Below are 24460 nucleotides of genomic sequence, written 5' to 3' on the forward strand. Positions count from 1 at the left end.
CAATGGCCATACATCCTGAAAAACTGAAGCCAAGTAAGCCTTAGAAAACATTCCTAATATTAAGTCTAGTGAAAGTAATGAACTTCCAGTTAAGTTATTTATAATACTAAAAGATGATATTAATATTCTGCACACACTATACAAGCAAATTTGGAAAACTCATCAGTGGTCACTATAGGAAAAAATCAGTTTATATCCTAATCCTAAAGAAGGACAATGACAAAGAATGTTCAAATTACCAAAAAATTGCACTCATTTCACACATCAACAAGGTTATGCTAAAAATTCTGCAAGTTAGGCTTCAGCAATATATAAACTGAGAATTATCAGAAAAAAATAGGCTAGTATTTGAAGAGACAGAGGAACTAGAGACCAAATTGCCCTCATCCACTGGATTATAGAGAAAGCAAGAAAGTTCCAGAAAAAAACATATGCTTCTGCTTCACTGACTTCACTTAAAGTCTGACTGGATGGATCACAACAAAATGTGACAAGTTATCAGAATTGGTAATATCAGGTTATCTTATTTTTTTCCCTGAGGAAACTGTATGAGAGCCAAGAATCAAACTGAAAATGGAACAACTGATTAGTTTAAGATTGGAAAAGGAATGCAACAAGGCTGTATATTGTTTAACTTATATGTAGAGTACATCTTATAAAATGTCAAGCTTGATGAATCAAAAGCTATAGCATTTTCTTGGCAAAGATACTGGATTGTGGGGTGGCTAGGTGGCACAGTGGATAGAGCACCAGCCCTGGAGTCAGGAGTACTTGAGTTCAAATATGACCTCAGACACCCAATAATTACCTAACTGTGTGGCCTTGGGCAAGGCACTTAACCCCATTTGCCTTGCAAAAACCTAAAAAAATATACTGGAATGGACTGTTTTTTCCTTTACATTTAGATGTGCAAAAACATGTGTTACCTGTGTAGCCACAGACAATCTAGAATTTATGTATCTATGTGCTTTATAGACATTTTGGATCACAACTCTATTCTCTTTTATTTTCTCTACTTCAAAACACCAGTTTAAATTCCACTTATTCTTCAAGGCCATGAAGAAATTTATCTTTCTCTCTTGGCATCATTGATTCATATAGCTGGCCTTGAGATAGATAGATAGATAGATAGATAGATAGATAGATAGATAGATAGATAGATAGATGTATATGGATGTTAAATCAGAGTATAGAGATGCATTTGTAGCTATAGGTATATAGATATAGATTAAAGATTATAATAGTACAGTATGATTTATAATAAAGATACAAACAAGGTACTACAAGAATTCACAAGATATATGCACAAATGTGTTTGTCTGTGTTTGATGTATGTTTGTGTGTGTTTGAGGTGTGTGTATCAATTCTGTGAATTCTATGGTAATTTGTACTGTCTAGTAGACCACATTCTGCATTATATTTTTCAACAAGCTGACTGGCAGTTCTCCCCAGAATATTGGTGCTGCTTCCAAAACAGTTCTCACTGAAATTATCCAAGGACACATTTCTTGTGGAGAAGGTGTTAGTCATCCTTACCAAATTCCACCCACAGGACAGGTAAGCCAATCAAGCTAAAGCAGGAAAGCACTCTGAGGGAGAAAGGAAGGCAGTAAATGCTTAATGAAATAGGCCACTACCACTGCCTTTATCATATTCTCCCCTCTGACCTCGAAGAAGAAAGCCCAGGAACCAAGAGCTTTGGAAATTCCAATACTTTCAACTCAATGTTCTCAGCCATCATCTTGGGAAACAACAGAGGCAAAGAGGACAGCCTGTACAAAGGAAAAGAAGCAAGAGATGCACAGCTCAAATATGAATAATAAGTGGACGAGGTTGACTAAAGAAAGCATAAAACAAACCAGGATAGAGCTAGATTGGATATTAAATGCAAGGATAAGAACCTTGCATTTTATACTTAGATGCAAGAGGGAGGAAATAAGAATTTATGAATAGGTGAATAACATTGTTAGGTCAGTTCTGTGTTGTAGAAAAAAATATTTTAGCAACTGTGTATAGGAGGGATAGATTATCGAAGGGACTGGATTAAAGACATCAATTAGTATAGTATTACCTTAGATCAGAAGAGAGGTTCTGAATTAGGTTTGAAGTGGCTAGAAGGAAAACTTTGAAAACTTTCAAAAAAATTGAAATATGTTTTGAAACTAGAATTGACGATACTTAGCAACCAATTGCATGTGGAAGCAAGGACAAGGAAAAAAGTCAAAGATGACAGATATAGTGATCCTGGATCATTATAAAGATGGTTGCTCTTTATAGAAACAGGAAAGTCTTAATAAATATATATTTTAAAAGGGAAAGTTTATTATTTTTTAGACATTTTGAGTTTGAAATCTGTAAAACTTCCATGTCTTGTATACCTAAGATTTTGTTAATATTTCTGACACCATATTTTCATAATAAAAGAAGGGTAAATTTGTAAAGATTAACTTTAGAATTCAGACATGGGGCGGGTGGCACAGTGGATAAAGCACCGGTCCTGGAGTCAGGAGTACTTGGGTTCAAATCCAGTCTCAAACACTTAATAATTACCTAGCTGTGTGGCCTTGGGCAAGCCACTTAACCCCATCTGCCTTGCAAAAAAAATCTAGAATTCAGACATGAATTGAGTAATCCATGTATTTTGATGTTTCAAGAAGGGGACATGTACCCAAATTATTAAAAAAAATCATTCAATCCTGGCATTTATTAAACTCTTATGTCATGCCTAGCATAATGATATACTCTAGAGATACTGACTCAAATAGGAAAAAAATTTCTGTTCTCAAGGATCTTAAATTCTATATTACAAAATTATAACTATGAGCATATGGGTAGAGAGAGCTTTCTTGCTAAGACAACTAGACATGGGAGTGTAAATAAATGTATGTGCAAAAGATAAACCCTTTCATATCAATAATATTAACAAGATCCAGTTGTTATAAAGATAACAAAAATGATATATTAACTAAATATTAGAACCAGAAAAAATATTTAGGCAAAATATGTAAGGTGCTTTCCAACTCTTGAAGTGCTAAATAAATACTAGCCAATATCATCATCACCATATTATTATTATTATTATTATTATTATAGTTATCATTATCCTTTAAAGTTAAAAAGTTAGAATTAGTATATATTGTACCAGCCCTCTCTCTTCTTTTCTCTATTTTTTATATCTTTTTTTCCAATTCTTTTTCTATCACTTCCAATAAATATAATATTTGAAAAGTACTTAACAGTACTTGGCCCACAGTAATCATTTAGCAAATAGCTGTTTCTTTTTTTCTTCTCTTCTATCCTTCTTTTTTTAATTATAAAACATCAGAAACAAAACAGAAGTACATCTGACTAGTATTGTTTCCCATATGCAAGTATTGAAAATAAATTGGATTGATTTCTCACTTGTGTCAAAGTGGGAAGATTTGGTTCTATGTAGTATAGTAATCCTATGATTATTTAGTCATCCAAATTATTTTTTAAGATGTTCAATAAAATTTTATTTTTTCCAATTGTGTAAAAAATTTAACATTCACTGTTTTTTTTTATTATGATAAGTCCATCGCAAAAGTTATTTCCATATTTTTCCACCATTACCATTGCTGATCGCAACTCCCTCCTTTTGTATTTCTCTACTCCCATGTACTATATTTTCTCTCTCCTTTTCCTCTGACTCTACTGTAGGGTAGCTGAGTGGCACAGCAGACAGATCCCTGGCCCTGGGGCCAAGAGGCCCTGAGCCCACATACCACCCCTTAGGCCCAGCATCCACCTGGCCCTATGGTCCTGGACAGGTCATCCAATCCCAGCCCTTTGCATGAAGTAAAAGAGAAAATGTATTATATCTGACCACTCTCCCCCATGGTCCATCCTCTCCTCCATCACTCACATCCCCCGCCTTCCCCCTGTCCCCCCTTCTTACTCCAGATATATATACCCCATTGAGTATATATACTGTTTCCTCTCCTAGCCACCTTTCATGAGAATGAAGATTCCCTCATTCCTTCTTGTGTTCCCCCCTTCCATATCATTGCAATAGTTCATTGTGATAAAGAAAAATCTTATTATATAAAATATCTTGGCCTATTCACCCTCTCCTTTTTCTTTCTCCCATTACATTTCCGTTTTTTCTATTGACTCCATTTTTACACCATATTTTATCTTCAAGTTCAGCTTTCTCCTGTGCTTCAACTATAAAATCTCCTTCTACCTGCTCTATTAACTGAGAAGGTTCATATGAGTATTAACAGTGTCATTTTTCTATACAGGAATACATGCAGTTCATCATCATTAAGTCCCTCATATTTTCCCCTTTTTCTCCAATCTCTATGCTTCACCTAAATCCTGTATTTGAAGATCAAACCTTCTGTTCAGCTGTGGCCATTCCAACAGGAATATTTGAAATTTCCCAGGTTCATTTAAAATCCATCTTTTTCCCTGGAAGAGGACATACATTTTTTTCTGGATAGTTGATTGTCGGTTGCATTCCAAGCTCTTTTGCCTTCCAGTATCTTTTATTCCAAGCCCTATGAGCTTTTAATGTAGTTGCTGCTAAGTCCTGTGTGCTCCTGACTGCAGCTCCACAATATTTGAATTGTGTCCTTCTGCTGCTTATAATATTCTCTTTGACTTGGAGTTCTGGAACTTGGCTATAATATTCCTAGGGGTTGGTTTTTTTGGGATCTCTTCCTCGGGGGGATGGGTGGATTCTCTCCATTTCTATTTTGCCCTCTGATTCTAGGATATCAGGGCAATTTTCCTATAGTAATTCTTTGAAAATGATGTTAAGGCTCTTTTCCTGATCATGACTTTCAGGTATTCCAATAATTTTTAAATTATCTTTCCTAAATCTGTTTTCTATATCAGTTGTTTTTTCAATGAGATATTTCACATTTTCTTCTAATTTTTCAATTTTTTGGTTTTGAAGTATTGATTCCTGATTTCCTATAAATTCATCAATCTCCCTGAGTTCTATTCATTGTCTGAAGGATTTGTTTTCCTCAGAGAGCTTTTTTATCTCTTTTTTCCATCTGGCCAATTTTACTTTTTAAAGCATCCTTCTCCTCAATAACTTTTTTTTTAGGTTTTTTTTTATTTTGCAAGGCAAATGGGGTTAAGTGGCTTGCCCAAGGCCACACAGCTAGGTAATTATTAAGTGTCTGAGACCAGATTTGAACCCAGGTACTCCTGACTCCAAGGCCGGTGCTTTATCCACTGCACCACCTAGCCACCCCATCAATAACTTTTTGAACTGTTTTATCCATTTGACCTAAGCTTGTTTTTAGCATGCTATTTTCTTAAGCATTTTTTGGATTTACTTGACTAAGCTGCTGACTTCATTTTCATATTTTTCCTGTATCACTCTCATTTCTTTTCCCAGTTTTTCTTCTAACTCCCTCATTTGATTTTCAAAGTCTTTTTTTGAGTTCTGTCATAGCCTGAGCCCAATTTCTGTTTTCTTGGAGTCTTTAGATGCAGAAGTTTGTGCTTCCTCATCTTCAGACTGAGTGTTTTGATCCTTCTTGGGCTCATATGCAAAATATTTTCTCAGTGGTGTTCTTCTTTTTTCTCTGCTTGTTCATTTTCCCAGCCTTAGTCTGTTTTGGGGGTACTTCCTGAGCTTTTGGGACACTCTCACAAGGGTCTCAGTGTGTGAGGCTCTGTCCTCCCTCCTGGTCTGTGAATGACCATATACGCCCCCCTCTGCCATGGGGCTGAGGTGGGGGGTGGCCCTGCTGTTCTATTGGGGGGGGGCTAGCCTGCAATCAGCATCTGAATGTGGTCAGAGCCCCAGATTCTTGTTCCAGGAGCAGAGGACAGAGCTCAGCACTCTCTCTTCACTCCCCTCCCTGAGTTCAATGGGCTCATGCCCTGGGGGCTCCTGCTTACCAGCTCTGCCTGCTTCTGTTTCCTAGTCTGCCTTGGCCAGGCTGCTGCTTGCTGCTTGCTGTGTGCCCTGAGGGCTGGGCTTCACGTGCTCACTCTGGCTGAGGACCCCTGCTGTTCCCCCAATTTGTGCCCGGTGCTCCCTGGGGCCTATCTCAGGAAACAACCCTGCTGCTGTGAGCCTCGGCTCCCAGTACCCTAGGGCTGCCTCCGGGAGGCTGCCGGCGCCCCTCCTACCCCGGGGAGCAGAGCCTTTCTGCCCTTTTCCAGATTACCTTGAGTAGGAGAACTGCCTCCCTGGGACCCTCTGTGGGTTCTGTTGCTTGAAAATTTAGTTAAAGTCCTTAGTTAAGAAGTTTTATGAGAGAGGGCCTAAGAGACTTTCCTCTCTTGTGGCCATCTTGGCTCCGCCCTGATGATTAGAGTAGTTTTCAAAAACAACTTTAAAACTTATGTTTGTTTTCTTTTATTATTTTCTCAGAAGTACAACAGGAGTTGCATTTAATAATGTTTCTCCAACCTAGAGTCTAACCCTAGCCATTCTTGCAACAGTTTCTTCCCCTTCTACTGAATGCCTTCTTCTCTTGCCTAGTACTACTTCCATTTCTTAAATTTCCTATGTCTGGAGCCAGAGGTTTCTATCTCCCTTGCAACTTTAATAATCTGTGCTTTCTCATCTGTAACAACAAAAGTGAAATGCCAATGCAAAGAGGATGTGCAAGACTTCAACCCTTTTTAAAACTGGATGGTCCAGTATCTTGGTTGGTATAATATATGCTATAGATTTATACAGCAATCATAAGAGTTAAGGCTTTAATTTTAGTGGTTCTGATACTGACTCCAGTTTGTGTGTGTGTGTGTGTGTGTGTGTGTGTGTGTGTGTGTGTGTGTGTGTGTGTGAGAGAGAGAGAGAGAGAGAGAGAGAGAGAGAGAGAGAGAGACCCTAGTTTGGAAAGGGCAGTTAGTTATTGCTTTAAAGGAGATAATTTCACAGATATCTGATCAGATTTAGATGGAGCAGAGCTCAAGACCAAAGATAAATCTCCTTGGAAGTCCTATTGTTCTAGAAAGGTAATGTCTGCTCTGATTGCCCTTTTCCCTTTCTAGTCCTTTCCCACTCTGCACTTCCATCCCTGAATGTCACCTTGGATCCCCTCAGTCAGGTAAGTTAAAAGGTATCCAGTAAAGGGCTGTTGATTCTTCCTCAGGTGACTTTATGGCTTAAATGGATGTCTAAGAAAAAGAGAAAGACTAAGAGGAATTTAAAAATGGTTGATATTTTGAAACAAATGACATTTGATACCAGCATGGAACACTGCAGAAAGGAACTACCTAGTTTTTCTTGAGATAGATATGATTAAGTGTCTATTTATTATTTTGTTTTAAATATATTATTGTGATTTTCTAGTTCTTTAAACATATCTAGTTTCACATACCAAGCTAAAAACAGGTCCCAAAGGTAAAATGATTAGAGGTTAACTCTCTTTTCTTTTAACTTAGGGCATCCCTACATTAGGAAATTTTGTTACCATTGTAGTATTTGACCAGTCTCTTTAAAAAAAGATCTAATGCTTACATAACATAGATTGCTCAGTTAAGGCATCATAGAATCAATGCAATGTCTTTTGAAACAGCAAGAAAAGACAATTAAGATTTACTCTCTAAACCAATCCTAGATACTTGGGGAAATAGGTTACTATGGAGATTTTTCATCCTGTGCATGTCTCAATTCATTTCTCAAGGTGAGAATTGATTTTTTGGTAGGATGACTTTATGAGGGAGAATATGTCTTTCATCAGAGGAAGGTAAGTGGCTCAGGAAGTCCTGAGTTTAAATCCAACCTCATACATTTACTGGGCAAATCAAAGAACTTCTGCCTACCTCAGATTTCTCATCTAAAAAATGAAGAAAAAAATAATTGTATCTACCTGAATAATTTTCAAGTGCTTAGCATAGTGGTTAGCATATAGTAACCAGTATATCCAAATAAGTATTGAGTTTAAAATATAAGTTTCAGTTGTAACCCATAGTAAAAACTAAGCTTTAACCAAAGAATGTGGGGGGAGAGAAGTATTGCTTTGTTTTAAATAGTTTTTTTTTTATAAAGAAAAAGGCAGATGTATGCTGCCTTTTACAATAAATTATTGGTTTTAGGAACTGAATTCATTTTCCATTTACAAAGTCACAAATACCCTACTGTCCCTAAATTTCAAAGTCAGAAGAATAATCACTGGTGCTCAAGAGGGTTTAAAGGATTTAACAGAACTTTAGATTATATTTGCTCCATTTTGGTTTCATTGACTAATATACACAAATTCCTAAGAGGAAGAGCCAAGGATGTTGGCCAAATTTGGAAAAGGAGAGATTATGCAAGCAGAGTAAAGGGCAATATTAATACAGCATCCAATTCTTAGCAAGTTGCATGCCTTACCTTAGATGAACCTAGACAGTCATTTAAAGATCAATCAATAAAATTTCCCCATTTATATTGTGCTCTTCTTTAGACTGCCTTCACCTTTAGAGTTGCATGAACACATTTTACAAATCCTTCACAGTCTTAGCACATGAAGAATAAAAAAAATGATTTCCCAATGCCTGTTAATTATTACTTCAAACTAGTAGTTAAAACCATAATACAGAAAACACAAATTAAATCCAAATGTCTTCATTTTATTTCTTTTTCGAAAAATCTCAATTGTCAAATGACTTTAAAATTTCTCTAAGACAGATTCTTCTTTATATACAGATATATGTTCCTATTTTAGTTATATCAATGATAGAAAATAAATGAATATTATCTTTAATATATACTGAATTTATTGTGAGAACTATAGCATACAGTGGTACCTGTATACTTTTGACAGCATAAGAAAATGGTGACAAGTTCTAATTATAAAGTTAAAACAGTATCAAACAAAGGGAAATTATCACAATAGGTTTTCAAGAAAATCCCTTAGAGCTTTCTCACAACTTGACTGAACTGAGTTCTCTTTAGGATGAAATGTTCTTCACTAGTACTTTTGTTAGATAGAGTCTAACTGCAGTAGAGTATTTTTGGACAAATTTTGCTCAGATCTTATCTACAAATGCTTGCGGGGAACCCCCCCCCCATGCCCCTCAGAAGATTCTGTGGCATTCTCAAAACAAAAGAACACCTTTACCCAATTACAACTAACTGATTAGGTGGTAGCCAGAGTGGGAACCTCACAGAAGAATGCGAACTACCTTGAGTAAATGTAAACATCAAAAGCTCTCTTTCATGGGAACCTTTTTACCTAACCCTGGGGCATCCTTAGTATTGTGCCTTCTTTTTCTGTTTCTATATAATATTTGAACAGACCTAGGGTTGGTGAGGGGATCCATTACACTATTCTGTCCCCCTGTTGCCAAGGACTGGGTTTCATAATTAAACTCTCTAAAACAACCTAATTATTTCTAATAAATCCAAATAAATCTACATATATATTTATTATCAATCTAGCATGGGTTTCTTCAATATCAGAATTCTCTCAAGGGGTCTGGTTTTGTACAACTGACATAACAAGGCAGAATAGATCAGCCCCCTTACATTTAGTTTTACAATTGGAATAGCTGGTAAGATGGTCTGCACTCCTACAAATCTTATGTACTTACAAACCGGTAATGAGAAACTTTAAAAAAAAGACTATGATTTTCCTGTTTTAATGATGTTGCTAAGGTTCTGCTCCATAGTAACAGATTGTGCTGGTGTATAAGGGGAAAAAATCATTTCAAATCATGTAAATAAAAATGCAATGCAATCTGCTTTTACATTTGTGTCACAATCAAAAATATTTTTACAGAAGTCATAATGAAACATCTCAACTATCCTAACATTTACTTTTGTGTCATTGGAAATAAAATTTGTATAGGGCTTCATCCAACAAACCATCTTCTGTCTTCTCAAGAATGAGAAATATGAATCATTGCTCCACATCCCTTATTTACAAGTAACAGAACACTCCATTCAAATGTGAAAAGATGTCACCCTTTTTCAAGTAGTTCTTCAGAATTAGTATTCCAATAGTGCAATAGTGATACCAATTTGTTCAGCATGCCATTGCATTAACCTCCTCAATCCCTTTGGCTGCTCCAAGCCCAAGAATACTCAAATCTATTTTGCGTTCACCCATTAGAACTCTAACTACTGTGGCATTATACCTTTTAAAATCAAACATGGTGATATGTCGAGAGCTGAGTCCCACACTTCAGCATATGACAATCAAAAATAAGTCTGCAGATAATAAAAGTTCAAATGTTCTTTAAATTGTATATTATTTACATTTTCTGTGACAGTTACATTTTCTATGAGTCAAGCTTATTTATATACACTTGATTCAGAAACCAGCTCCTTTTAAGGGCCAACTATCTATTTAAAGATGATTACTCTTCATTTTACTTTGAGATCAATGAGACAGTAATAAAATGATATGGATTATAATTGTCATTTGTCAAAGCATTTTCTTCACCCCAAAGTTAAAGGTATGATCAACCCACCTTAGACAGCCCGCCTACTTCTAAATAAAAGCAGATAATGAAAACATTCCAGGTGACCCAGAGGGCAGTCCACACCGTGTACTAGACAGAAGGAAAAAGAAAAAAAGGAAGAAAAATGTGAAGATGAAAGGCACATATACTAAACAGATCAATAATAAGAAATGCCAATAAACATAAGTCTTCTGGGAAGGAGTGGACAGGGAGAATCCGGAAAAAGATTTCTTATGCAGGTCCCCAAAGATCCCTAGAAATTACAAATCCAATATTCTCTGTAGCTTTCAGTAGATGACAGTAAAGCTTAGATTTATTCTTTAAAGTGCATTACTGACCTACAGCACAAGTAAATCCAAAAATCTTGACTTGATTACTGTTTTCTAAGTATTTTCTCCTTCAATGAACACCATTATCCAAACTCACTGTGAGGTCACCTATAATTTAAAAATGACTTAGGTCTGCCAGGCATTAAAGACTGTAAGTCAAAAACTAGTATCCCCATTGTTCTGATGCTGGATACTGCTGAAATTGGAAAACTCTTTATATCTCTCTAGGGAAGTGGTATAGTGTTATATTTGAAATCAAAGGATTTGTGTTGGAATCTCAGTTCTTATACATGCAAGCTGTGTGATACTGGGCAAGAAATATAATGTCTTTGGGCCTCAGTTTTCTCATCTACAAAAAAAGGTTTGGTTAATTGGTGTCTAAGTCCTATTTTAGCTCTGAATCTGTGACTATATATATATATATATATATATATATATATATATATATATGTGATACTATGATACTATGTAATTTAAATATTGGATTTTCTGACCTAATCTTCCCGGTAAGAGAAGTTCAGAAGCCTTTCGTTAATTGCATGCTAGGTAAACAACATGGAACTTTACCAAACTAAGAGGTTAATCAGCAGGAAGGACTTTCAAATTAAACATTCTTAAAATCTGAAAATTTCTTTCTCCACATCATAACCAAATATTTAGAGGTGGTGGAGTATAAGGGATAGATAATCAGAGAGAACCAAGTTTGAATTTCAAAGACTAAACTGACCTTGTCATTTTCCTCATGGGGGAATAATAATATCTATTTCAAATTATTATAACAATCAGGAGAGCTAATGTATATAACTTCTTTACAAATCATTGCATAAACATGTGTTTTAATATAATCTTGTTAATAATTAACTGCATTATGGGAAATGTCTACTATATCACACTGCTTATAATAAATTAAAATTTATTAACACTTAGAATGGAAGGGATATTTAACCTGAAAGAATCCTCAGTTGCTGAAAATGTAAGTGGTGGTCTGTTTTCTGCCTATAATTTAAGTCTTTTTACAATACATTATTCTAGCCTTATTATATATTATTCTCCATCGTAATCTATACAGTTCAACCAAATTGCCATTGATGCTATTGATGAATATTTTCCATTTCTGTTTCTTTGAATAATTTGCCATCTCCCAATCTGGAATTCATTCCCTCTTCATCTCCTGCTTCCTTCAAAGGTTATCCCAAGTATCACTTTCTAAATGAGTCCTTTCCTATTACCTGCAGAGGCTTTCATCTTCCCCTAGAAATTAGCTTATATTTAATTTTTATTTAACAATATGAACATTTATAAACACATCATCTCACAAAATATTCTTTATTGATTTATCATACATATCATACATATATATTATTCTCCTCCTAACTCTACACCCTAGCACCAGCTGTCCCTTTTGCAGGAAATAGTCTCTGCTTTCATGAAGCCCTAATTTCCAATAAATCTCAACTCAAGTGCTCCCTTCTTCAGATTCCCCAGCTGATAGTAGCATTGCCCATATTTCCTTGTATTTATTTTGGCTATATCTTTTCTATACTTCTATATGGGTAGTGGGTAGGGTATCGGGTCTTCAATCAAGAAGATCCACCTTTCTGAGTTCAAATCTGACTTCAGATTCTTACTAGTTGTGTCACCCTGAACAAGTTGCTTAACCTTATTTGCCTCAATTTCTTTGTCCTCAAAATGAACTGGATAAGTAATAGCAAACCATTTTTTTCTAAGAAAACACTAAATGGATCATAAAGAGTTGGTCATGACTGGAATTATTCACAACCCTGTGTACCATATTTCCCAGAAAAATAAGACTGGGTCTTATTATTAATTTTTGCTCCAAAAGATGCCTTATGGCTTATTTTCATGAATGTCTTATTTCTTCCATGTAAAATAATCTGCATTTGTTCATATGATCATTTAAGTATTAATGTCAATATTATTTATATTTAATTATATATTAATATTATTATTTTATAAATCAATGCCAGTTGTGTGTTGCAATGGAGTCATTAAAATGCATCTTTCTGGCTGATGAATTTAACTGGGACTAATTTTGGGGGGTAGGTTTATAATATGAACTTCCTGAAAAATATCATGTTAGGGCTTATTTTGGGGAAAATGTGGTAGGTTAATTTTCTCTTCGAATGCAAGATTCCTCAAGAGCAGAGACACTTTCATTTTCATCTTGGCACTCTTAGTATACAATATAGTGACTGATAGTAGATATTTAATAAATGCTATTGATTTTTGCAATGATCAATTAACATAATCAAAGCACTGATCAAATTAAAAATCAAAACATCTCTAGGCTAAATTTTCAGCCATGAGTTGATTACTAAATATCTGTATGTTATTTATATCATATTAATTATAACAATTAATTGTGTTTATAATAAAACAGCATGTTACAGGTTTGCATGGAGCGATTTTCTTCTTTGTCATATATAAAGTATAATTAGACTGAGTTATTCCCTTTTCTTTAAGTGATATTTCAATTTTTTAAAAAAATAAATCTCTTTTTAAAGGCTTTGTCTTTAATTTTTCATGTTCTGATTTGGCAATTTATGAATATGATTATTAATTTAAGAGGTGATGGATTGCAGACACTTTCTAACTTAACTCATTGATGACTCAATGTTTTTAAATCCCTTAATTATTTATTTTGCATATGCTCATTTATGTGCATGCTATGTACATATTCAAGGCCATACAAATTCAAATATTCAAATCATTCTTTGCTAGTGATCATTCACATAAATTCAAACTTATTATTATGGGGATATCCTTCATCATTTTTTTAAAACTTTTTCAGTCCAGAGACTCATCCGGTATTGTAGAGGAATGATTCTGGGATTATGAAATAAAATCTTGAGTCTCAGTTCTGTCACTTTACTATTTGCATGCTCAATTGATTCTAGGTCTCCATGAGTTCCCTTTCATCTCTTAATCTGTGAGTCTAGGGACTTTAGATGTTAATTATAACTATAAAATGAATGATATTTGCACTATACTATACTTATATTTAAATATATTCATATATTTAATCAATGAGCAGTAGAAATGTAATTCAGTGAATATACAAATTTGAAGAACTATATAATAATAAAACCAGAAGTAATTATATGAAGAATATAAGCTCATATTCATATAACTCTTTAGAGATTTTCCTCACAAAGAATCATGCAGGATAGGTAGTACAAGTGTTTTTATTTTCGAAACAGCTAAGAAGCATATCAGTTATCACATAGCTAATAAATAACACTATAGGATTTTAGGCTATTGTTTCTTTCCAGATGCCAGCAACATTTTTTATGGGTGAATGTGAGAATTAAACTTTCACCTGTCTTCTCTCATTTTACTTGGTCATTTTTGCTTATATAGATCAGAAATAAATTTAAATTTAGGTAGAAATACTATGGTAGACATATATACATATATATGTATATATGCCTTTATATATATTAAACATGATAATATGATAATATTTAGGTAGAGTTTAGTACGGTAAATACTATTTAGTACAGTAAATATTATTTAGGTAGAAACAAGCTTATATTCTTACAACTTGTTCTTAATACTGAAAACTAATGTTGCCTTATCTATTGAATTATCTCTTGTCAAACAATCCATTCCATAATTTTTTCTTTCAAGGTAATAATAAAAAACTATTATCCATTTAGATATATACTTGACATCTTTAATTTTTTCAAGCAGCCATTAGTAAGGAAGTTATGTAATGTAATGTCACTATACATAAAAATTGTTGTGATTCATATTGAAGTCTAGTATCTCCAAGAGGTTTGCAGACTATGAGAACTTCTTTTAGAGATCTTTACTCATATAAAAAGAAAACTAAATACTACTGAAGTGTCTCCTTCAATAAAGAGTTTTATTAGGTGTTAAATAATCATTCATCGTTGTTCAAGAAAGAGAATTAGTTAAGTAGTTAAAGTAGTAGCAATAGAGATGAGAACTGTATATATTTATTCTCATCATTGTCTAAGGATGACACCCTGGAGTAATGCCCAGAAATGATTAACTATAAGAGTTTTCTTTTCTTTTTTTTTTTCTTTTAGCTACAGATGGAAGCAACTAAAGGGAGAAAAAAAGGGGGAGAGGGAGAACTTTGGTGATGTTTTTAAAAAATTCTTTAGAGAAGGATGAGAATGAGGAGAATCTCTGCTCTTCCTTTACCTATAGAAGAGGAATATATGATTGCTTCTCATATCTCTTGACCTCTGTAGATTTAATGTCCCATAGTGGAGGAAAGGGAGAGGAGAATAAGCATTTAATAATTTCCTACTATTTATCAGGCTCTATACTAAATGATTTCCAGTAGTTTATCATTTATAATGGCTGGAGGCTTCTGAATTAAAATAATCACCAATAAATTATAAAATATATCTGAAAGTATATGAGATATTTGGTAATTATTATTTAATCAATATTCATACAATGCTTTGAGAATTTTTTTAAAGTGAATTGTTACAAAAAGGATTGGTTGTTTCATCTCATAAATCCATTTGGTCATTATTTAAAGAAGTAAATTTCTTGCTTAGTCCTGTATGAGAATATCATAAACTGGTACCAATGACTCTGACCTACTAATATATGATCTTCTATAGGTAATAAACAGACTTTAGCTCAAGGATTCTTAATCTGAAGTTTTAATTTCTTCAAAGTTCCATGAATAGATTTCAGTGACTATGATGAGATAATATATTACATTCTTATTTCACTAACTTCTAACTTATTCATCTTTTTCTCAATTATTAATGTAGTTAACAATATTATTTTGAGAAGGGGTGCATAGACTTTACCACACTCTTGAAGGGATCACCGAACATAAAAAGGGTTCTACATCCCTGTTCTAAAGAGTGCCTTAATTATTCAACCATATTCTAGAGATAATCACAAAATCACTCTTTCGGCTTTCTTCCATCTCACTGATGGAATCTAAAATTCCAAAAATTATCTTTGAGAGTTACAAATGATAGTAGTATTGTGCCTTTATTTACAGGTCATCTATTTTGAACTTTTGGGGATTCGGAAGTCACTTACTCTAACCCTGTACCCTGTCATTGTATAGATGATGAAACTGAGAATCAGAAATGTTAAGTGATTTATCAAGAGCTACACAATATTTAGGGGCAGAACTCTATTGTACTTGATTTCTCTGACTACAAATCCCAAATTCCTCCTACATTTCTATTCGAAAGAATGAAATGGGAATCAGAAGCTTTACACACCAAAATTAACATTATGTTGTATTCTACTGAGTGATTTTAATGTATATTGTTACTATTATAAGCACATTGTAATTTAAATATAGTTTTCTATTTTTCACAACACATAAAGATAGTCTACAATACTGCCCTTGATTTTTAAATGGGAAAAAATCAAGCACTTAGAAAAGACCATCATCTCTGAAGTTGAAATGCTTCCACTACATTTTTTTAAATCAATGAAAATCAAGCATTAGCTTGTCAGATTTTTAAAAAAAGTTTCATATAATCTTAGAGAATAAGTTTAAGTTCGAAATGATCTTGAAAACATGAAAAAAGTACTAAATAAAAAACACGATGAAGTTCATTAGGGGTTTAATAATAATAGTTAGCATTTACATTGTGATTTAATCTTGCTTAAATACTTTATGTATACATGCATATATTATCATCTCATTTGATTTTCATAACAAGTTGTGGTAAGTATCATTACCTCTATTTTACAGAAACTGAGGATTTAAAAATATAAAGTAACTTATTCAGGATGATGTCAAGCAAATATCTGAGGTGAGATTTGAACTCAGATCTTTTGGACTACAAGAGTAACATTTTCTACTCCATCATCTAGATAACTGTGTAAAGCAGCCAGGGAGGTATATGTTTGTGATTTCTTCACCAATATTTTTTAATGAAAATATAAGGAATTTTTTGAGGTAACAGCAGAAAAGAGTTACTAGATCCCAATTGAAGGGAAGAACATCTTAGGATCATTACATCTAATGCTAAAAGAAATCTCAGAGGTCATAGAATATAACCCCCTCTTTTTCCAGATAAAGAAACTGAGAGCATGGTTGAAGTGATTTGCCAAAGGCCACAAGGAAGTAATATGGGTAGTTTTTTGAGTTATTATAATTTTTCATATGTTATATGAAAATGAATATATTATATGAAAATGAATATATTATAATAAAATGAAAATATTTTATACCTAAAATGTATTGATTTTCCCCATGACAAGCATGAATGCCATAATTAGCTGTCTATGGTCAGATTTTGCCATAAAAATGTCTTGCTAGACCATATATTAAGCTATTCTTAGGGTCAATCTACATTCACCATGTATATATTAATATAATAATTATAGCTGTCTTATCATGCAACATGGAAAAAATATTGATATATGTTTTATTTTATCCTAGATTTCAGTTTTAGAATGGAGTTATCTGTGGAGCCAACAAAACATTAAAAGGAATTATTGAAATACTTTCATTCAATGGATTTGCCACCTTCAATTCGTATTCTGTTATTCCCTTGGGCAAGGCAGATATTCTTGCTAGGTTTTCATCCCCTCACATAAAAGTAAGGCTAAATAGATGATGACATGAGATGCTTTTGAGCTCAGAAGGTTGGATTTTATCATTTTTCAAGAAACAAATTTAAGAGGAGGAATTATGAAAAGTTTATATATTAGTCCTGTGAGTCATTAGCTTAGGGAACTCCTAGTTGGCAGATAAAGACCAACTCTTAAGGTGGTCTTTGGAGAGTAACTTGAGGCACTGAAAAATTAAGGGACTAACTTGGGATCTCTTTAGTATCAGAGTGTGATCCTTCTATCTCAGCAAACAGGTCTCTATTTTATATAACCCTATAACTCTGTGCACATTAAAGTTTGTGGTAAAAAAGTAAGAGACTTACCACCACTATATATCGAGGTCTGAACTGAATGGTTCCAAACAAACCCAGGATGACAACTATGATGTGTAGAAAATTTCCAAGAATTGGTGCCCACTGGAAGCCAAGGAAGTCAAAGATCTGCCTCTCAAAGGCTGAGAGCTAGAAGAAAACAAATGTCAAACATAATTATACAATGTAAATTTCAGCCAAATAATATAGCAACTCACTCCTCACAACTTTAGAGTTTTCTATTAAAATATATTATACTGTTTCAAAGCCCTGGACAAATTCTCTTTCACTGTCAGAAGATGCTCTTTTCCCTCCCAACAAAGAATTAATAAGATAGTGAAAGCAATCAATGACTTGGAGGAGGTCAAAACCCTCCCATTCCCTCTGGAAAGTCCCATTTGCCTGAGAAACAGTTCCTTTAAATGGTATTGCTCAGAATTAGTTTTTCAAGATAGCTGGCAATGAAAAGAAAGTGATAACTGGAAATATCTCCCTGATAGGTTATTAAATGACCAAAGAATTGAAGAGAAATATTCTTTGAATGTTCTATTATATGAATCAAATTTTTTTTATCAGTGCAAGTCTAATGTAGTCAAACTAAGTCACTTAAAATAAAATGAGTGGCCTAATCTCAATGCATTGAACTTGAACTAATAGAACTATGATAAGATTGAAAGGAACTGCTCCTTGACCTCCATGATCTCATAGGCAAGTATATACAAGATTAGTGCTTTTTTCGGCAATCAGATTTTGCAGTGAACAGGGCAGAGCACTGCAGAATTCACACTTTCACATTATGCTGTCAAAGCGTTTTGAAAGTCTTTTGGACAGAAAGGAGATCAAATCAGTCAATACATAAAAAAATTAATTCAAACTTCATTTGAAGGTCAAATACTGAAGTTAAAATATTTTGGATACATGATGAGAAGATGGGACTCATTGGAAAAGATCTCGATATTGGGAAAAATTGAAGGCAAAAGGAGAGGGAGATTGCAGAAGATGAGATGGAAAGTAGTGTTATGGAAGCAATAAATATGAACTTTGATTTTGAGAGATGGTGGAGATTAGAAGGAGCTGGTATGTTATGGTCCATAGGGTCACAAAGAGTCAGACATGATTGAATAGCTGAATAAGAAGAATAGTACTTTTCAATGTTGCTGCTGAAGCTGCCATAACTAATCAGTGAATGAAGTTCTAGATCTGGAGTTAGAAAGACCTGAGTTCAATTTCTACCACAGACATTTATCAGCTATGAGACCCTAGACAAGTCACTTTACCTCTGTTTGTTTCTGTTTCCTCAACTGTAAAATGGGAGGAAATAATAACACTTTCTGCAGCAACACTGAAAAAACTCCTTGCTATGAGGTTAAATAATATTTGTAAAATGATTTGAAAATTTAAAGTATTTTATAAATGCTCTTATTATTTTTATTTTATTTTCATTAACCTTACCATTAAATGAAACTCATGTGTTAAGTGTATATTTTCAAGTATGGGACCTTATCTTTTATGCTGTTTTAAAATTACATTCATGCTGGTCTTGAAGTCAGAAAAAACTGGATCCAAGTGCCACCTTATACTTGTCTGCTTAGTTACAATAAGCATTTCATTCTCCTATGCCTCTCTTCACTGATATTCATTGGTAGACATTATTCACTGAGAGTTCCTTATAATAATTGAATCAGAGCACCAGTGCCTAACCCTACTTTATGCAGAGATCAAGGCTATAATATACAAATTCTCCAATATCATCTTATATATTCTGCATTAAATACTCCCATTGCTGACCATACTATATTACTTGCTTTCTGTCCCCTCTTAGTCATCACTTGAGCCATATACTTGATCCAGGGAATATTTTCTATTGAAATTTTATGATTTTAAAATTCAATTTAAATACCACCTCTTCTAGAAATCCTTTTGTTATCTTAATAGTCCAAAATGTATCTTCCTTTCCTGAAACATTTTATAGCTTTTATCTGTTTGAAAATCCATGTATTTTTACTATTTTCCCCATTCCTAAATGAATTATTGTGCCCAGCTCATATTGGTCTGTGGTCAGCCACAGTGGGGCATAATGTACCTTGACTCCAATATAATGATGACATTTTGGTTCTCTTTGATAAAGAAGGATGACAATGACCCAAGGCCCATTTCTCAAATTCTCTCCTGCATCACTTTCACCTTCCAGTTTCCCTGACTTCTTTGAAGTTGCAGCTAAAATTCTACTGTCTAGCCCTGACTTCCTTCTGAATTTATCTCTAATTTATCATATAAATATGATATAGACATGTAAATGTAATTCATCTCTATGTATATACATGTATGTTTATATGCATATATAAATATGTAAATGCAATACATGAATGTTCTATGTATCTCTCTCTATATATATATGTATATATGCACATACTTCATGAGCAAAGCAGAATCACAATAGCACAAAAGAAGCATGAGGTGCACAAATCCACAAATCCCCAATCCAGATGTTCAAGGAGACTACTTGTGGAAAAGTCTTCCAAGCTCTTATTGAACTAATCAGTCATAGATAAATATACTGTACTTTGATTCCCAACATCATGTTTCTATTGGTTCTCTTTGAGTACAAGAGATGAACAACAAAAGGCAATGCCATCCTTCCAATCCCTCAAGCTCTCAACCTAGGAATTATCCTGAATCCCCACTATCTTTCTCTCCTCCATATCAAAGTTGTTGCCAAAGTCTATCAATACCACTTTAGTAGCATCTCTCAAATATGTTCCCTTCTGTCCTCTGATACTGTCACTACTCTAATGAGGACTCTCATCATCTAATATCTGGATTATTGCAAATGTTTCTTGGTATATGGGCAAGTTTCAAGTTTCTCCCCAAAACAATCCATTCTCGATTCAGCAACTAAAGTCATTTTCTTAAAACACAGATCTAATCACCTTATCTTTTGCCCCTACTTAATAAATTCCAATGCCTTCCTATTGCCTCCAGGAACAAATACAAAATCCTCTGTAAGGCATTCAGTCCTTTATATCCTTCTACCTTTCCAGCCTTCTCAAACCTTACTCCCCTACATATAATCCAATGATGCTAGTCTCTTGGTAACTTCATGAGGAAGACATTCTATCTCTCATCTCTGGACATTTTCCCTGGTTGTCCCCCATACTTTGAATCCTCAGTCTCCTCTGCTCTGACTACTGACTCTCCTGGTTTTCTTTAAGACCCAGCTAAAATCTTCTTTCTATATGACGCCTTCCCCAATCCTTCTTAATTCCATCTGTTAGCTATCTTCTAATTATTTTATAGATTTTGTTTATTTTGCATCTATTTATTTGCATGTCGTCTCCCTCATTACATTGTAAGTCCTCTAAAGCGAAGAACTGTTGGTCCCCCCCCCCCCTTTTTATCCTCGGAGCTTAGCATAGTGTTTAGCACAGAGTAGGTGCTTAAAATGTTTATTGATTGATTTACTGATTGAATATAGGATTACAATTACACTCTCATGAGAAAGAATTATTTAAAAGAAATTTCCAACTATGACATGTCAGGTGAACATAAGTGATTATAGTGGTTAGAACTGTCTTGCTTTATTCATTTTGTTCAATTAATGTTTGTTCATTTGTTCAATTCCATGATTAGAAACAATCCCAGGACAAGTTTCTTCATGCCATTATTCCTTTATTTTCCATATTCTTTTGACTATCACAGAGGATGACAAAATGACTTTCTATAGCTGAAATTTATATTTTGTAGGTTCACTGAAAGCATCCTTGGTAAAATTTCAGTAGCATACAGGATCAAAGAGATGCTATGTACCTCATCTCATTCCCACATGATTTGGATCTTCCCAAAGTTCTACAGTATAAAAACATTTCATACTTAATTTAGAGATTATGAGTTGCTATGAGGGGAGGGTATCAACTATTTAAAACATTGTTCTTAAGTTTTTTTATGAAAACTGTTATAGTCAGATGCTTATGGGCAATAGATTCCACTGTAATAATGTTCTATTCCAATAGTTTATTAGTTGACTACTTTTCCAAAATATTTTGAGATCTTTATTTGTAGTATGGGGATTTGCCATCTGTCAGTTCACAAAAAATAGCAAGCTTATAAAATATATAATTCTAGTTACTAAATTATGAAAAATTGAATTATTAGACATTCAGTAGATGCTATACTTTAACAATCTGCAGACATTAAATTCATGATCTCCATTTCTTCCTTGCATTATCTACACTAATGACTGAATCCAAGGTTCCTTAAGTATAAGTTTTTTGTATTTCTAATACTATGATGTTTTTGTAGTCTCTGTTATTGAAACACCATCATAAACTTCTCTATTTCCAAAAATCAGTATGTTTGACTCAGTCATTGTTTAGTGTTTGTCCACTGAGTCCATCCAGATGTCATCCATGGCAGAACTTTTGATTCCACTTTTGAATCTTAGGCATCTCATAGGCACCATCTGGAGGAAAATCACTTTAGGTTCCATTAAACAGATCCTGTTCCATATTCCTCTAAACAAACTTTGCTGTTGATTAATATTGTGATGCCTGTTTATTTGCAGTGTTTCTGTACATTTCAGATCTGTGTGATATGTGTTTCAAGAACATTTATCACCTTCTTCCTCATTTTTAACATTGAGTTGTTCATCTATGAAGACCTGTTAACATGGTACACATTTTCTAAGAGTACTTTATACATAATATAAGTTGCTCTTATTTTTGGGGAGAGGGGACATTTTTTATTTCTTGTGATATGAATGTTTTATTTAAAATGTATAAATGCATAATTAGCTTATATTTAGAGGGATGTGAGATGCTTATTCTTTAATTTTATATATATATATACATATATATATATGTGTATATATATATATATATATTGCCTTCTGTTAAAAATATATGGGAAGAGTCTTTCAGCTGGTAGGAACATGCTAAGGTACTTTGCCAGCAATTCATACATACTAAGAAATCTTTTAGCCAACTATTATGGTTCTCTTCGGGATCTGAAACTTTCCAGTTTTGCAGGGGAGTTAGAGTTGCAGTAAACTCTCTTAACATATTTCCTCTGTCATTCATTATATTCTCTGAGTACAATATTTCTGTCTATCAGTTGTATTTTTGTTGTGCTCAGTTTTCTGAAATCTCAAAGAAAATCAGAATTTTTATCTTTTCTCCTTTAGTGGTTCTAACTTGTCCTGGGTGAAACAGCAAATAGAGTGCTGTAGCTAAAGTCAGGATGATTTCAGCTTAAATCTGGTCTCAGACACATCTGATTCTAGGAAAATAATTTAACTTTTCCCTGCCTCAGTTTCCTCATTTATAAAATGAGGATTATAAAAGCACATAACTCTTAAGGTTGTTGTAAGGATAAAATAATATTTGTAAAGTGCTCTGAGAACCTTAATGCATAGCATAAATGTTTATAATGATCATGATTATTCTGTAGTAAAATTTCTGATTTAATTAAACTACATATTTTTATTATTTCTTTGTGTTACTTTCATTCCTTGCATGATCCTAAATTTTATATTTTGTATTCAGTTTCTGATTGAGGAAGTCTATATTTTCTAAATATACTTTTATTTTCTAGATTTCTTTCTGAAATGTCTATGTGTGTGTGTCTATATGTGCAAAATGGTATTCAAGTTTTCTACTATATGCAAAAGTTAGATGTCAATATAACCTTCTTGTGCCTTTCCATAGGACTTCAATAGCTCCATCAATTTGCTCCCCCCAGAGTAGAGGTTGACACATGCTCTCAGCAGTATTGTTGACAGTTCACCTTTCTTACTATAGCAGCACCATTAAGCTATGTACATATCCTGAAATGTTTTTAGACTTTCTGTCAAGTACTATGGGGAAATATAAAAGAGCAAAGCCCAGCTTTCATAAATGACTGTTTTGTTATGATTGTTCTGCTAGTTGGATTTTTTGGCATCAATCTTAACAAGGGTATTTCAGAATTTCAATATGAGTGTATCCATCTCTTTTTCAAAGTTATTTGAGACTTTTGTTATGTGTTTCATTTAGAAGTTTATTTTAAACAATATGTATTAGGTAAAAATCTTTAAAGATCTCAGGATGTTAAGTTTTTCCTATTATAATTTTAATGATTTTAATTTTATCTCTTTCGTCTAATTTAGGTTTAGGATTGAAGTTTTTTTCCCCCTTTTTATTGTATGATTTCCTTTTCCTTGTTTGAGCATGAGAGTTTCACTGATCAAAAACACAATGAAGGCTTTGACTATAACTGGTCAGATTTCTTTATAAATATGTTATGACATATAGGATTGTACAAAATGAACATATTCACAACTTCAGTCCTTTTCACGTGGACTCCTGGCATGTGAGGATTTTTTTTTGTTTTTCTTTATTGTGTTGCCATGAAGACATTTCCAAAAGATGGGAGAATTGTTTTTTTCTGATTTTTTTCTGATGTGTCTTGCTCTCAGATGAAATCAGAATATGGAAACAAATTTCTTGCTGGCATCCATGACAAGCTAACCATCAATCCATTTTTGAATAAAATTAATTTTATGCAATCCTCTGCCACTCTGTCTATTTAATAGATTCATTATACTATATTCCAGGTCCTATGCTAAGCATTGGATTATCCAGCATGACAAGTTTTTTCCCCAGGTCTTCATCAGTTATGGTAGATAGAGATATCAGGGCACAAAAGTTCATTCTGGAGATCACTCTGAATGGCATTTGTTTGCTTTGCATTACAATATCTTTCCCTATTGCATGGACAATGGGTTTTAGCTGGAGGGGAATTGTTACTATTATTAGTAGCTATTATTTTACTGTTGCCATTTCTATTATTATCTTTCTT

At 33.7% G+C, this 24460-nt stretch overlaps 1 protein-coding gene across 1 annotated transcript in view; it reads right to left on the bottom strand.

Annotated features, from left to right (window-relative positions):
• The window catches only part of NKAIN3 (sodium/potassium transporting ATPase interacting 3), an 862357-nt gene that overhangs the window by 345404 nt on the left and 492493 nt on the right, over positions 1 to 24460 (bottom strand). Inside the window, exons 2-3 of the mRNA XM_074207993.1 lie at positions 17639 to 17776; positions 10399 to 10479 (exon numbers count right to left, since the gene is read on the bottom strand). Coding sequence (XP_074064094.1) covers positions 10399 to 10479; positions 17639 to 17776 — 219 coding nt within the window. The remainder of the gene's footprint in view (positions 1 to 10398; positions 10480 to 17638; positions 17777 to 24460) is intronic.

Source organism: Macrotis lagotis, chromosome X, assembly GCF_037893015.1.
Source record: "Macrotis lagotis isolate mMagLag1 chromosome X, bilby.v1.9.chrom.fasta, whole genome shotgun sequence".
Taxonomy (NCBI): Eukaryota; Metazoa; Chordata; class Mammalia; order Peramelemorphia; family Peramelidae; genus Macrotis; species Macrotis lagotis.